Consider the following 13,135-nt stretch of genomic DNA (forward strand, 5'->3'; position numbering starts at 1 on the left):
TGCGTTGTACCCAGGTGACAGATACAGAATGAATGAGTGCTGTCACCTTGCAGCACAGACACATAGGACTGAGACTAAATCATCTCAGAAGTCCTTTCCAGCTCAGTAGTTTTGTTTTACCGATGAGGAACCTAAGGCAAAGAGGATTTAGTGACTTGCCCAGGATCACTTAACTAGTAAGTGTCTGAAACTGAATTTGAGTTTAGGAAAATGAGGCTTTCTGACTTCAGTTCTGAAGCTCTCTCCACTGACCATTTAGCTGACCCATGATACCTTTTGTATGCTTGAAGTTAGGGATCATGGGCCCCCTGAGTCTGCTGTCCTACAGCCTAACTGCCCCCAGTTCACTGAATACAACCTTGCATGGTAGATACTGTCTTGTTTTTTTCTGAGCGAATCCTGAAAAGCTTTGTGGGGCTAGAAGGCAGAGTCAGAGAACACCCAGCAGAGGCCAAAGCCTGGAAAGCTTACCTGCCATGGTGAAGAATGCTGTGATGACCAATAGGATGAGGATGGCCAGGTAAATGTCCAGCCCAAGGGCCAGATTGATGAATATGGCTCCTGAAAACATGTTTGCCTGAGAATAAGAGAAGGCATCAAGACTGAATAGAAGGTAAATTCATGGCTGCTGAGGGGCTAATAATGACTGGAGATAGATAATAACCACTACAGGTTAGATACCTATACTCTGAGGCTTAAGACCTGCCTCCTATCCTGCCTGTGCCCTTGGATTTACTGTACAACCTTGAGGAAACCTCTTTCTCTTTCTGGGTATCATTTATCTTATCTGTAGAATGAGGGGGTAAGACCAAGGTGATGGAGAAGCAGTGTGGCATTGTTTTGGGAAAGTCTACCAGATTTGGATTTAGAAGATTTTATCTTGAAACCTAGGTCTCTACCTGGGTGGTTTGGGGCATTGACTTCTCCTCCCTGGGTCTCAGTTTTTTTCTGTATAAAATGTGGAGGTCAGACTAAGGTGATTAGAAAATTGTGGAGTCCAGAGGACCACACTGGATTTAGAATAACAAGGAATACAGACTAAGATGATGGCAAAGTAGTGGAGAAAAGCCCTGAATCTGGAGCAGAAAGACCTTACGTTGACTCGTACCTCAAATCTCTTACCCCCTAGAAGTTGGATTTGAACTAAGGAAGATGAGTCTTTCTCAATCTGTCTGGTTCTCTGTGCACTATGGCCTTCCAACACAGGAGAGAAAAGTGCAGAGAAGAGGGTCCAATCTCTATCTGGAGACCCTGAATATAGAGCTACAAGCCACTAAGAGATAGGGTAGCATTGTGGAGAGAGCTTGGAAACCCTGGATTCGAGTCTTATCTCTATCACACGCCAGCTGTGTGAGTCAAACCATTTAATCTTTTAGTGCTTCCAGGTAACTTCAAGTCACAGATGAATTGCATTAATGGAAGGAATGTCCACACAGGAAGTTCCCCACATAGGTATAGATTCCATTCTCTCCTTCCTCTACCAAAAATCAAAGAGATAAGGAATATCTAAGCATATGTTATTTGAGGACAGCCCAGAGATCTTATCAACAGTTGAAAAATACTACATGTCAGGAGGAAGGAGGTAGCAGTGGAGATGAAGGGGTCAAGAAACAAATATTTTTTAAAATGATTTAGACATCTGAGTTTGGAACCCCAAGACTTAGTTTGAAATCCTGACCTTGTCATTTACTGCCTAAGCTACCTTGGACAAATCACTGTCTCTTTCAGGTTCAGTTTCTTCTGTCAAATATGGAGCTGGGACACCATCTCTGTGTTTTGTTTTAAATTCTGTTCCAACATTCAGAGCTGGGAAACAGAAGGAATGGTAACTCCCAGGACAGGGCAAACTCTTACACATGCTCTATCAGCTAATAGAAGCTAATAGACCTTTTGAAGGTCAGTGATAATCTGGTTGGTGGGTCGGAGACCAGTGATAAACTTCTTTTTTTTTTAACCCTTAACTTCTGTGTATTGGCTCCTAGGTGGAAGATTGGTAAGGGTGGGCCATGGGGGTCAAGTGACTTGCCCAGAGTCACACAGCTGGGAAATGTCTGAGGCCGGATTTGAACCCAGGACCTCCTGTCTCTAGGCCTGACTCTCAATCCACTGAGCTACCCAGCTGCCCCCCAGTGATGAACTTCTAATTACAATGTCCTGGAGTTTTCTGAAATGGATTGGATCTTTGCCAGAACCAAGAGACTAGTAGGGTGAGTCAGGAGCCCAGTCCACCATCTCCAGACACACTGTAGTGAGTCAATGTCCTCCCTAAAATGGGACATCTAGAACTTAATGCTGTGTTCTAGACAAGATTTGACCAGGACTTAAGTCCCTCCTTCTGGAAACACCTCTCAAACACAACCCAAACCGGCATCAGGATTAAGTTTGTATGCATGCTGGGGCCTGCCATGCCAATGTAGGATTCATAGATGGAAAGATCCTGAGGTATCACTTTATCTAGTCCCTTCCTTAATTGACAGAGAAGGAAGCTGAGGATCAAGCAGAGAATATATCTTTTTTTTCTCTCTTCAATGAACTTTGGAGAAATTTCTAGGTGTGAAGGAGCAGATCCTGGGGTTGGGGGTTCTTGTTGGCATGTCTGTGGTATTGGCCAGGTCACTCCCTCGCCTTGGCTAAGAAAGTCATCTTCACTATTCCAAATTGCCTGATGTCCTCAACTTCAGGGATTCTGGATACTATGTATACAGAAGGACCTTAATAGATATTTGTGTTATTTGAATGAAAATAACTTAAGGGTATAATTGAGCCCAGTGTTTAAATTTTTTTTTAATAACAACTTTCCACATATTTCTGAAGTTATATGATCCAAATTGTCTTCCTCCCTTGTTCCCTTCCCTCTCCTTGAGCTGGCAAGCAATTCAACTCCACCAGTAATGCATTAGTTTCCCAATTTGGCTGCATCCACTTCAACACTTATCATTTTTATTTACTGTCATAATGGCCATTCTGATAGGTGTGAGGTGGTACCTGAGTAGTTTTAATTTGAATTTCTCTAATCAAGAGGGATTTGGAACATTTTTTCATATGATTATTGATAGATTTGATTTCTTCATCTGAAAATTGCCTATCCTTTGACCATTTGTTATTTGGGGAGTGACTTGAATTCTTACAAATTTGACTTAGTTCTTTGATGTTTGAGAAATGAGACTGTTATCAGAGAAATTTCTTATAAAAATTTTTCCCAGTTATTTCCTTTTTAATCTTGGTTACATTGGGGTTTTTTTGTACAAACCCTTTTAAATTTAATATAATAAAAATTATTCATTTTACATCTTGCAATGTCCTCTATCTCTTGTTTGGTCAAAAATTCTTCCCTTCTCCATAGATCATTCTTTGTTCCCTTAATTTACTTCTAATACCATTCTTTACATTTAAGTGATATGCCCTTTTGACTTGATCTTAGTATATGGCGTGAGATGTTGATCTAATTCTAATTTTTGCCATACTATTTTCCATTTTCCCAGTAGATTTTGTCAAAGACTTCTTATCCGAAAAGCTGAGGTATTTGGGTTTATCAAATACTAGACTGATGAGGTAATTTACTCCAAATCTATTTCATTGATTCACCCTTCCATTTTTTAGCCAGTACCAGATTGTTTTGATGATTACTGTTTTATAGTATGGTTTAAGATCTGGTACTGCTAGGGCACCATCCTTCACAATTTTTTTTCATTAGTTCCATTAATATTCTTGATTTTTTGTTCTTCCAGATGAATTCTGTTGTTATTTTTTATAGTTTTATAAAATAGTTTTTTGGTACTTTGGTATGAATTAGTAAATTAATTTAGGTAGGATTGTCATTTTTATTATATTAACACATCCTACCCATGAGCAATTAATGTTTTTCCAATTGTTTCAATCTAACTTTATTTGTGTGAAAAGTGTTTTGTAACTGTGTTCATATAAATCTTACAGTTCTACTTACAAATAGATTCTGAACTATTTTATATTGCCTAGAGTGATTTTAAATGTAGTTTCTCCTATTCCTAGGAGTTGTCAATGAGGATTTATTGCAGGAGGTGATCTGTGGATTCTTTCAATTTCTATTTTGCCATCTTATTCAAGAATATCGGGGCAGTTTTCTTTGTTAATTTCTTACAATATGATGTCCAGACTTTTTTTTATCATGACTTTCATATAGCCTAATAATTCTTAAATTGTCTTTCCAGGATCTATTTTCCAGATAATTTTCTAATGAGATATTTCATATTTTCTTCAATTTTTTTCTTTCTTTTGATTTTGTTTTATTATTTCTTCATGTCTTGTGAAGTCATTAGCTTCTATTTGCCCGAATCTAATTTTCAAAGAATGAATTTCTTTTTTTTTAATTAAAATTTTTTTAAAATTTTGAATATTTTCCCATGGTTACATGATTCATGATTCCCCCTCTCCTCCTTTCCTCCTTCCTCCAGGAGCTGACAAGCAATTCTACTAGGTTATACATGTACCATTGTAAGAATGAATTTTTCCATGACCTTTTGATCCTCCTCTTTGATTTGGTCCATTTTACTTTCATGGAACTCTTTTCTTCATTGGATTTTTGAACCTCTTTTTTCATTGCTTTTTAAGCTATAATTTTCTTTTTGTTTTACTTCCATTTTTACTCCAATTTTTCTTCAACCTGTCTAATTTGAGTTTTGAATTCCTTTTTGAGTTCTTCCAGCACATGAGACTAATTCCCATTTCTTTTTTGAAGTTTTATACATGGTTGGTTAAATCTCAGCATCTGCTATTGACTCTGTGTCTTATTCTGACTCCACAAAAATTTTCTAGGGTTAGGTATTTCTTTTACTATTTGCTAATTTTTCCAGCTTTTTTAAACCTGTGGAGTGAGAGTTCTGAAATCTAATGATTCTGCCTCCTTGACTGATAGTTTTTATGACTCAGCACTGTGAGTTGTTTTGTCCTGGGGCTAGAAGTTTCACCACATCACAGGCTTGAAAGGGCAAAGTTCTGTGGACTTGTGGGCCTCATTGCAGGCTAGTGCATGGGCTTAGAGATTCAGGGTGTGTGTGTGTGTGTGTGTGTGTGTGTGTGTGTGTGTGTGTGTGTGTGTGTGCGTGTGTGCGTGTGATGTGTGGTGCTCTGTTGTGTCTAGGCAGGTTCCCAGGACTCTGAAGTTGGCCTATGTCCAGGCTTGGAACCTGGTACAGTTGGTGGGAAGTGGTTGGCCAGCCCTCCTCTGTGTGTAGTTTTACTTCTAGTTTTCCTGTATCCTGTGAAAATTGACTCTTTTTGCCTACCTTTCATGTTGTTTTTCTCAGGAGAGTCCCTTCTTTCTGACTTACTATTGGTTGTTGACTCCTGTCATTTTAAGGTCCTTTTTTAAAAACCCTTAACTTCTGTGTATTGGCTCATAGGTGGAAGAGTGGTAAGGGCGGGCAATGGGGGTCAAGTGACTTGCCCAGGGTCACACAGTTGGGAAGTGTCTGAGGCCAGATTTGAACCCAGGACCTCCTGTCTCTAGGCCTGGCTCTCAATCCACTGAGCTACCCAGCTGCCCCCTTGAGGTGCTTTTTAAAGATTGATTTGGAAGGATTCTCAGAATGGTTTCAGCTTTTGCTACTATTAAGCCACCATCTTGGGTTCCCCTCACTAAAGGCTTGTCTTTGAGTAATAGGGCAACCATAATCCTATTAGGTAGTGTGGCCATAACCAGGACATACCTTAAAGGTCTGAGTACTAGAGTATTCCTTCTCTACAGTAGTGTCTTAACTACTCAATACACACTTCTAAATAATGTCTCATCTTTTTCTGCTTGCTCTGTGTGCCTTGGATGAGTGACTTTCCCACTCTGAGTCCTGAGACTAATTTCTCTTAAAACCTCTCACCAAAATTTGAGGCCAGAGTGGACTTCTATATGGGTTGTTGTCACTCCAACATTATCTGTGGGGAGCTACAATTCAAGGGCTCCCTCAATTAGGCCTCACCCCACCTGTCTACCCTTATCTATAATCACTTATCACTCTTATCTCTTTCTCTTCCCCACCTTGAACCTTCAGCCCAAGGAAGGCCCAGAATCTCTCTTCCCTCACTGCTCTCCTCTCTAGTTCACTCCAAACTCCAAACTTTTCTCATGTTGTTTAGGACCAAACTGGAAAGGGGCTTCAAAAGGCCATCTTGTCAAACCCCCCTTCATTTTCACAGAATGAAAGAAGCAAAAATGAGGGGATTACATACCTCAGCTTTTCTCAGAATGTCTCCCTTTATTCTTCCCTCTCTCCCTATTTGGATACTACTACCCATGCTGGATAATCTGTATCAAGTCTCACCTCTGTCCAAAATTCTAGACAGGAAGAATTCATGGAACCTCAGCAGCCACTGATCTAACCTATAAATCAAGGGTTCTTAACCTGGGGTCCATGAATAATAGATAGTAGAGGTAGAGCAATGCATAGATAGACAAGACAGGCAGACAGATAGACAGACAGATAGACAGATAAGCATATATAGAGATAGAGGGATAGACTGATGAGAGAGATTAGAGAGATAACTAAATTTCAGCCTAATTAGTTTCCTTTGTAATTGTATGCATCTTATTTTATGCATTGACCAACTTGGTTCTAAGAAGGGGTCTTGGGCTTCATCAGATTGAGTACCCAAAGGGTATCAAAAGCTCAAAGAAGGTAATAAGCTTCTGTCCTTCATAAATGAGAATCCCCATTTCAATGTGCTCCCAAAGTGTTCATCAAGGCTTTACCTGAAGACATTCTATTCCCCTTCGGGACAGCTCTAACTATTAAGTGGCTCTTTCCTATATCATTCTAGCATGTGCCTTTCTATAACTTCCTCCTATTATTTCTGTTTTTCCTGCTAAGTCAAGCTGAACTAGGTTAATCCTTCTTCTCTTTGTCAATAGGCACACTTATTATTTCCAAAAGATTCTGTGAGAGCAGGAACTGCTTCATTTATGTTTCTTTGGCCCCAGTGCCTAGCACTTACATCCATGTATCTGACTAGATGCAGAGGTGAGAGGAGCTATCCCCCTCCCTAAGTTTTCCTGATTCTGGCTCTTACTGCCTTCTTACCTTGTAAAGGTACATTTTACCATCTAACAGAATCTAACAGACATGTGAATCTTTGTGAGTGTTTATTGAGTGAGTGAGTGAGTGAAATACTTGGACTCAACTGTCACATTTTGCCTCTTTCTTTCTCCATCGTTGCAAGTATTCTCTTCTCTAGGCTGAAAAACTTCAGTCCCTTCAACCAAATCTCCAAGGCCATAGACCTCAGGAAGGCCCCATGGGAGAATGAAAGAACAAGTGGAATCAATAGAGTCATGGTCACGTCGACCATGACTCTGCCTATTACTCCCTACAATGAACTTAGGCTTACGCTTTTTTGATACACAATTTGCTCTTTTATAAATCCAGAAGATTGGAATGGATAGTGCCTAAGATCCTATAATCTCTGACTAACTCGGTTATATAGAGAAAATCTTTTGGTCTCTCTAGGTCTCAGTTCTCTTACTTGTAAAATGAGGAGATTGGAATAGATGGCCTTTCAGCTCTGACATTCTGTGTCTAGAATACTCAGACACATGATGTAGCCAATGGTCTAGTCATTCAAGAAGAGGAGACCTTAGTGCTAACTGAAGTTACTCAGGAAAGTCTCTGTCCAGTAGCAGAAGAATCTGATTTCTTCTACTTAATTGAAAAGAAATGCTAGAGATTGCAAAGAAAGGCAAATTTTTAGATCAATGTAAGGAAAACTTCCTAGTGATCAAAAGTTGTCCAAAAGTGGGATAGGATGCCTTGCTGTTCATATTCCCTATCAGAGTTTAGCTGGGGTGCCACCTCTTCCATAAAACCCTCTGGTATTCCCAAATTGATGATCTTATGACTACCCTCACCCTGATTGTTCTTCTCTGGAGACTCTCCAGCTTATTGAAGCCCTTTATAAATTTTGGCACCCCTGAAGGGTTAAAATTTTGGTAGGAGTTTGAACAAAGTCAGGACAGCAGTTTGATAAAACACAAAACAATTAGTTTGAGGGAAGTTCAGATAGGAAATAAAAAGGAGGAAAGTGAGAGTTATCTTATAACTATATCTAAAATCCCAATCCTAACTAAAATTTCTAAAAAACCCTAAATCCATCTGCCTTCGAGGGCAGTTTCTTCTGCCAGGGCCAGACCTGGCCCACTCTGCCTACACTGACTCTCTAAGAATTTAATCACTATCTATCTACCTATCTAAGCTAATCAATAAGCATTAATCACCCTACAACCTCTTTACAGGCTGTTAAGACCTTAAATCAGTTTTCTCTATCCCCAACTATCATTTTGTCTCAACTCCCAGGCTCAGAGACACAGAGACAGACCCAGAGACAAAAGCCCTAACTGTCAACTGACACTTTTACTTATATCCCTACTTTGTCTCCTAGGTAACAGAACCTTCTGCTCCCTTTCACAGAGGACAGAGGGAGAAATTAAGAAAAATTCTTCCAACACACCCAAAGGTGAACCCAATGTCCCAGGTGAGATCTAACAAAGGCAAAGAACAGAGAGCCTGCCACCTCCTGTCACAGAAGACCAAGGTTTCTGAGTTGGAATGGACCTCAGAGTCTATTGTCTATTCCAATCTGCACTTAGCACCATGCCTGACACATAGGAGACACTTAGTCGATGCATTTTGACTGACTAGTCTATACTGACCAAAGATCCTCTGCATGACAACCCCAGCAATCAGTTATCCAGGCTCTGCTTCAAGACCTCCAGGGAGGGGAGCCTATTTTTGTATTCATCCATTGAACATTTATTAGGCATCTACTGTGTGTTCAGCACTTGGGATCCAAAGACCAAAATGAAAGAGTTTCTATCTTTAGGCTAATGGGGGTGGCAAGCCATACAAACAAGTATAATTTCAGGTAAGGACAAACCAGAGATCCAGGCAAAATGCTCTTGGAATATCTGAAGGAGAAATCCAGGATAGCTTTGTAAATGAGGCAGAAACTGAGCTAAATCTTAATGAGCTCTCTGAGAGGCAAGGATACCAGTCTTTTAGCCTCTCTAGGCCTCAGTTTCTCCATGTATAAAATGAATAGACTGGGATAGATCATGTCCAAGCTACTTTCACATCTATATACTATCATCCTATGAGTCTTTAAAAATGTTTTTATCCTATGATTCATTTTTTAAAAAACCCTTACCTTCCATCTTAGAATCAATACTGGGTATTGGTTCTAAGGCAGAAGAGTAGTAAGGGCCAGGCAATGGGGGTTAAGTGACTTGCCCAGGGTCACATAGCTGGGAAGTGTCTAGGGCCAGATTTGAACCCAGGACCTCCCATCTCTGGGCCTGACTCTCAATCCATTGAGCCACCCAGCTGCCCCTATCCTATGATTCTTAATCCAAAATAAATGGAATCCACTGAAAGATGGCAAGGGTAGACCAGCAGTAATAAGCAGCACTCCCTCTTTTAAAATGCCAATTACAACCCACAGGGCCCCCAAATGGTCCACATGTAGTTCATCAGCAGCTGGCTCCACTGCCTTCCCTAGGTTCAGTGAGAATAGGGTGCTGAAACTTTAGGGACTTCCAACATCATCAGAGAGAGCACAGAGCCAACCAAGAACATATGGAAAGGTATTTTCCAGAAAAGGATCAATGAACCAATCTGTCAATAAGTCAACCCACAGTTCTTCATTCAGGACCAGAGATAGCTCCTCCTCCCTTACATTAGCATCTTTCTATTATACCCAATGATAACTCACTACTCTCCAAGACCAGGCTTTTTACATTTGGTAGCAGCCCCTAAAATCATTTCAGCAAACATTTACCAAGCATATCCTCTCTGCCAGAAGCTGGGCTGGGCAACATAAACATAGAGACAGAAAAGAATCTGTGCTCTCAGAGAATTTACATTCTACCAAAATGCAGAGGTAAGAGGGACTTACTGAGATTTTCATGGCCACACAGGAGAACAGGGAAAGGATGGAGAAGGAGATCTGAATCCTCTTTCCTCCAAACCTTTTCATCAGATACTCAGGCATGGTCACCACCTGCATAGGTAGAAAGAAAGAAGAGGAACGTTATACCACAAAGCATCGCAAAGATATTGGACAGTGAAATTGGGGAAATAGGGACCTTTCAGAAGCATTGTGCCAGCCGTCCAGCTCATTCCATTACACTGATATAAGAGTGGGAAGGCAGCATCCAAACATGGGATTTGGAGTCAGGGACCTAGGTTCAAGTCCTGTCCCTCACACTTACTAGTTGTGTGACCTTGGATAAATTATTTGGCCTCCCTGAGCCTGAGTTTTTCATTTATGAAATGAAGATAATAAAATATTACTTCACTTAAAATGCATATTTTGATGTTTTACAGCTGAAAATATTTGGAAAACCTGAAGCATTATGTAAAGATGAGTAAATATCCTCATAAATATGTTGTATGGAGAACTGGTGAAGGAGGGTTTTGGAGGAGAAAGAATCCCTGCCTTTAGGTACTCACTCCAGCCTTGATGTAAATGGGCACAAACAGCCAGCCTAGGACCAGAACCAAGAACAAACCCTGCAAGAAACCAAGGAGAGACCATTTGTGAATCATGGTTATCTTCTCATTGGCCCTTTCTAAGCAATGTTTTGTTCCCTCAGATCCTAGGTTTCTTTCTTCTACTCACCTGATGCCCTCATGGTATGATTTAAGGAGGCACTGGGAAATTTGGTGAACTGGAGAAGATTCTCTTATAGATTTAATTAATGGGCTCAAAGTGGCCCCATCATGAAAGAATTATTCCTTTGAGTGTGACATTTTTAGTCTTTAAGAAGGGTGTCTCTAAAACTCCCCTATCAAGTGCTTTGGAAAAAAGAACATATGGTCTAGTCTCTTATTTTCTCTGGGTCTTAATTTTCTCCTCAATTAAAGGAGAGGATTAGACTAGAAGATCTCTAAACCCTTATAACCCTTGAATAACATATGGTACAACTTGATATCATAGAACTCTGGGTATTATTATACCCAGATATATATGCCAAAAAATTTAACAATTTAAGTGAAGTGGAAGAATACTTACAAAAATATATATTGCCTAGATTAATAGAGGAAACAGAATATCAAAATAAACCTATTTTAGAAAAAGAAGCTAAACAGGCCATAAATGTACTTTCTGAGAAAAAAGCATCAAGACAATAAATTTACAAGTGAATTTTATCAGACAGTTAAAGATAATTGAATCTCAATATTAAATAAATTATTTAGAACAATTGGTAAATAAGTAGTCTTGCCAAACTACTTTTATGAAACAATAATGCTAATACCTAAACCAGGAAGAACAAAAACAGATAAAGAAATTTGGGGTCAATTTCCTTAATGAATATAGATGCAAAAATCCTAAATAAAATATTAGCCAAGAGACTAAAACAATACATCACAAAGATAATATACATTGTGACCAAATAGTATTTATACCAGTAATGTAGGGATGGCTTAATACAAGAAAACTATCAACATAATTGATCATATTAACAACAAAGTAATAAAAAATCATATGATTTTATCAATAGATGCAGAAAAAGCTTTTAATAAAACACAACTCTCATTCCTATTGAAAACCCTGGAAAGCACAGATTTGAATGGAGTTTTTCTTAAAAAGATAAACAGCATCTCTCCCAAACCATCAGCACGTATTATTTGTAATGGGGTAAGCTAGATGTTTTCCCAATAAGATCAGAACTGAAACAAGGATGCCCTTTGTCACCAATATTATTTAACATAAGATAGAATTGTTAGCAATAGCAATAAGAGAAGAAAAAGTAGTAGAAGGAATCAGAATGGACAAAGAAATAATAAATCTATCTTTTTGCAAATAATATGATATATATAAACCCTAGAGATTTAACAAAAATTGAAACTATCAATAATTTTTGCAAAATAACAAGATATAAAACCAACCCATATAAATCATGAATATTTTTAGAAATTCCCAAAAGAGCCTTGCAAGAAAAGATGGTAAGAGAAAATACATTTAGATAATCATAGATAGAAAAAAAATGCCTATATGCCAAAACAAATCCAGAGACCACATGAATGTCATTGTACTTTTTTGTGTAAACAAAATTATATTTACATAATTGAAAAAATACTAATTGTTCATAGGTGGGTAGAGCCAGTATAATTAAAATGATAATCCTACCTAAACTAATCTACTTATTCAATACCATCCCAATTAAATTACTAAAAAATTATTTTATTGAACTAGAAAAAATACTAACAAAATTCATTTGGAAAAACAAAAGGTGAAGAATATCAAAGGAATTAATGAAAAATGTAAAGGAAGGAGGTCTACTTGTATCAAATTTTAAACTATATTAAAAGACAGTAATTATTAAAACTATTTGGTAGTGGTTAAGAAACAGAAAGCAGTTAAGTGTAACAAAACAAATTTACAACAAACAAGTGTAAAAGATTATAGTAACCTTATATTTGAAACAAGTAAAAGATCCAAGTTTATGGGATAAAAATTCACTATTTAGTAAAAATTGTTGGGAAACCTGGAAAGCAGTCTGGCTGGAACTACATATAGATCTATATGTTACACCATATACCAAAATAAGATCAAAATGGGTAAATGCCCTAGGCATAAAGGGAGATACCACAAGCAAATTAGAAGAATAGGAAATATATTACCTATCAGATTTATGGATTGAAGAATTTGTGAATAAACAAAAGATAGAAAGCATTGTGATATATAAAATGGATAATTTTGAATACATTAATTCAAAAAGGGTTCGTATAAATAAAATCAATGTAGCCAAAATTAGAAGGAAAGCAGTAAGTTGGGAAAAAAATTTTTCATAGACAGTTTTACAGATAGAGGCCTCATTGAACTTTGCCAAATATATAAGAATATGAGCCATTCTACAGTTGATAAATGGTTAAAAGATATGAATAAGGAGTCCTACCAAATTCCTTTTATGACACAAATATAGTACTGATTCCAAAGCCAGGTAGACCAAAAACAGAGAAAGAAAACTACAGACCAATCTCCCTAATGAACATAGATGCAAAAATCTTAAATAGAATATTAGCAAAGAGACTCCAGCAAGTAATTACGAAGGTCATCCACCATGACCAGGTGGGATTTATACCAGGAATGCAAGGATGGTTCAACATTAGGA

At 38.2% G+C, this 13,135-nt stretch overlaps 1 protein-coding gene across 1 annotated transcript in view; it reads right to left on the reverse strand.

The window, feature by feature from the left end:
* The window catches only part of LOC123232447 (solute carrier family 5 member 4-like), a 55,654-nt gene that overhangs the window by 24,684 nt on the left and 17,835 nt on the right, over nt 1-13,135 (reverse strand). The window contains exons 4-6 of the mRNA XM_044658895.1: nt 10,470-10,529; nt 9,913-10,017; nt 472-577 (exon numbers count right to left, since the gene is read on the reverse strand). Of these exons, the coding sequence (XP_044514830.1) occupies nt 472-577; nt 9,913-10,017; nt 10,470-10,529 (271 nt within the window). The remainder of the gene's footprint in view (nt 1-471; nt 578-9,912; nt 10,018-10,469; nt 10,530-13,135) is intronic.

The sequence above is a fragment of the Gracilinanus agilis genome, chromosome 1 (genome assembly GCF_016433145.1).
Source record: "Gracilinanus agilis isolate LMUSP501 chromosome 1, AgileGrace, whole genome shotgun sequence".
NCBI classification, from domain to species: domain Eukaryota; kingdom Metazoa; phylum Chordata; class Mammalia; order Didelphimorphia; family Didelphidae; genus Gracilinanus; species Gracilinanus agilis.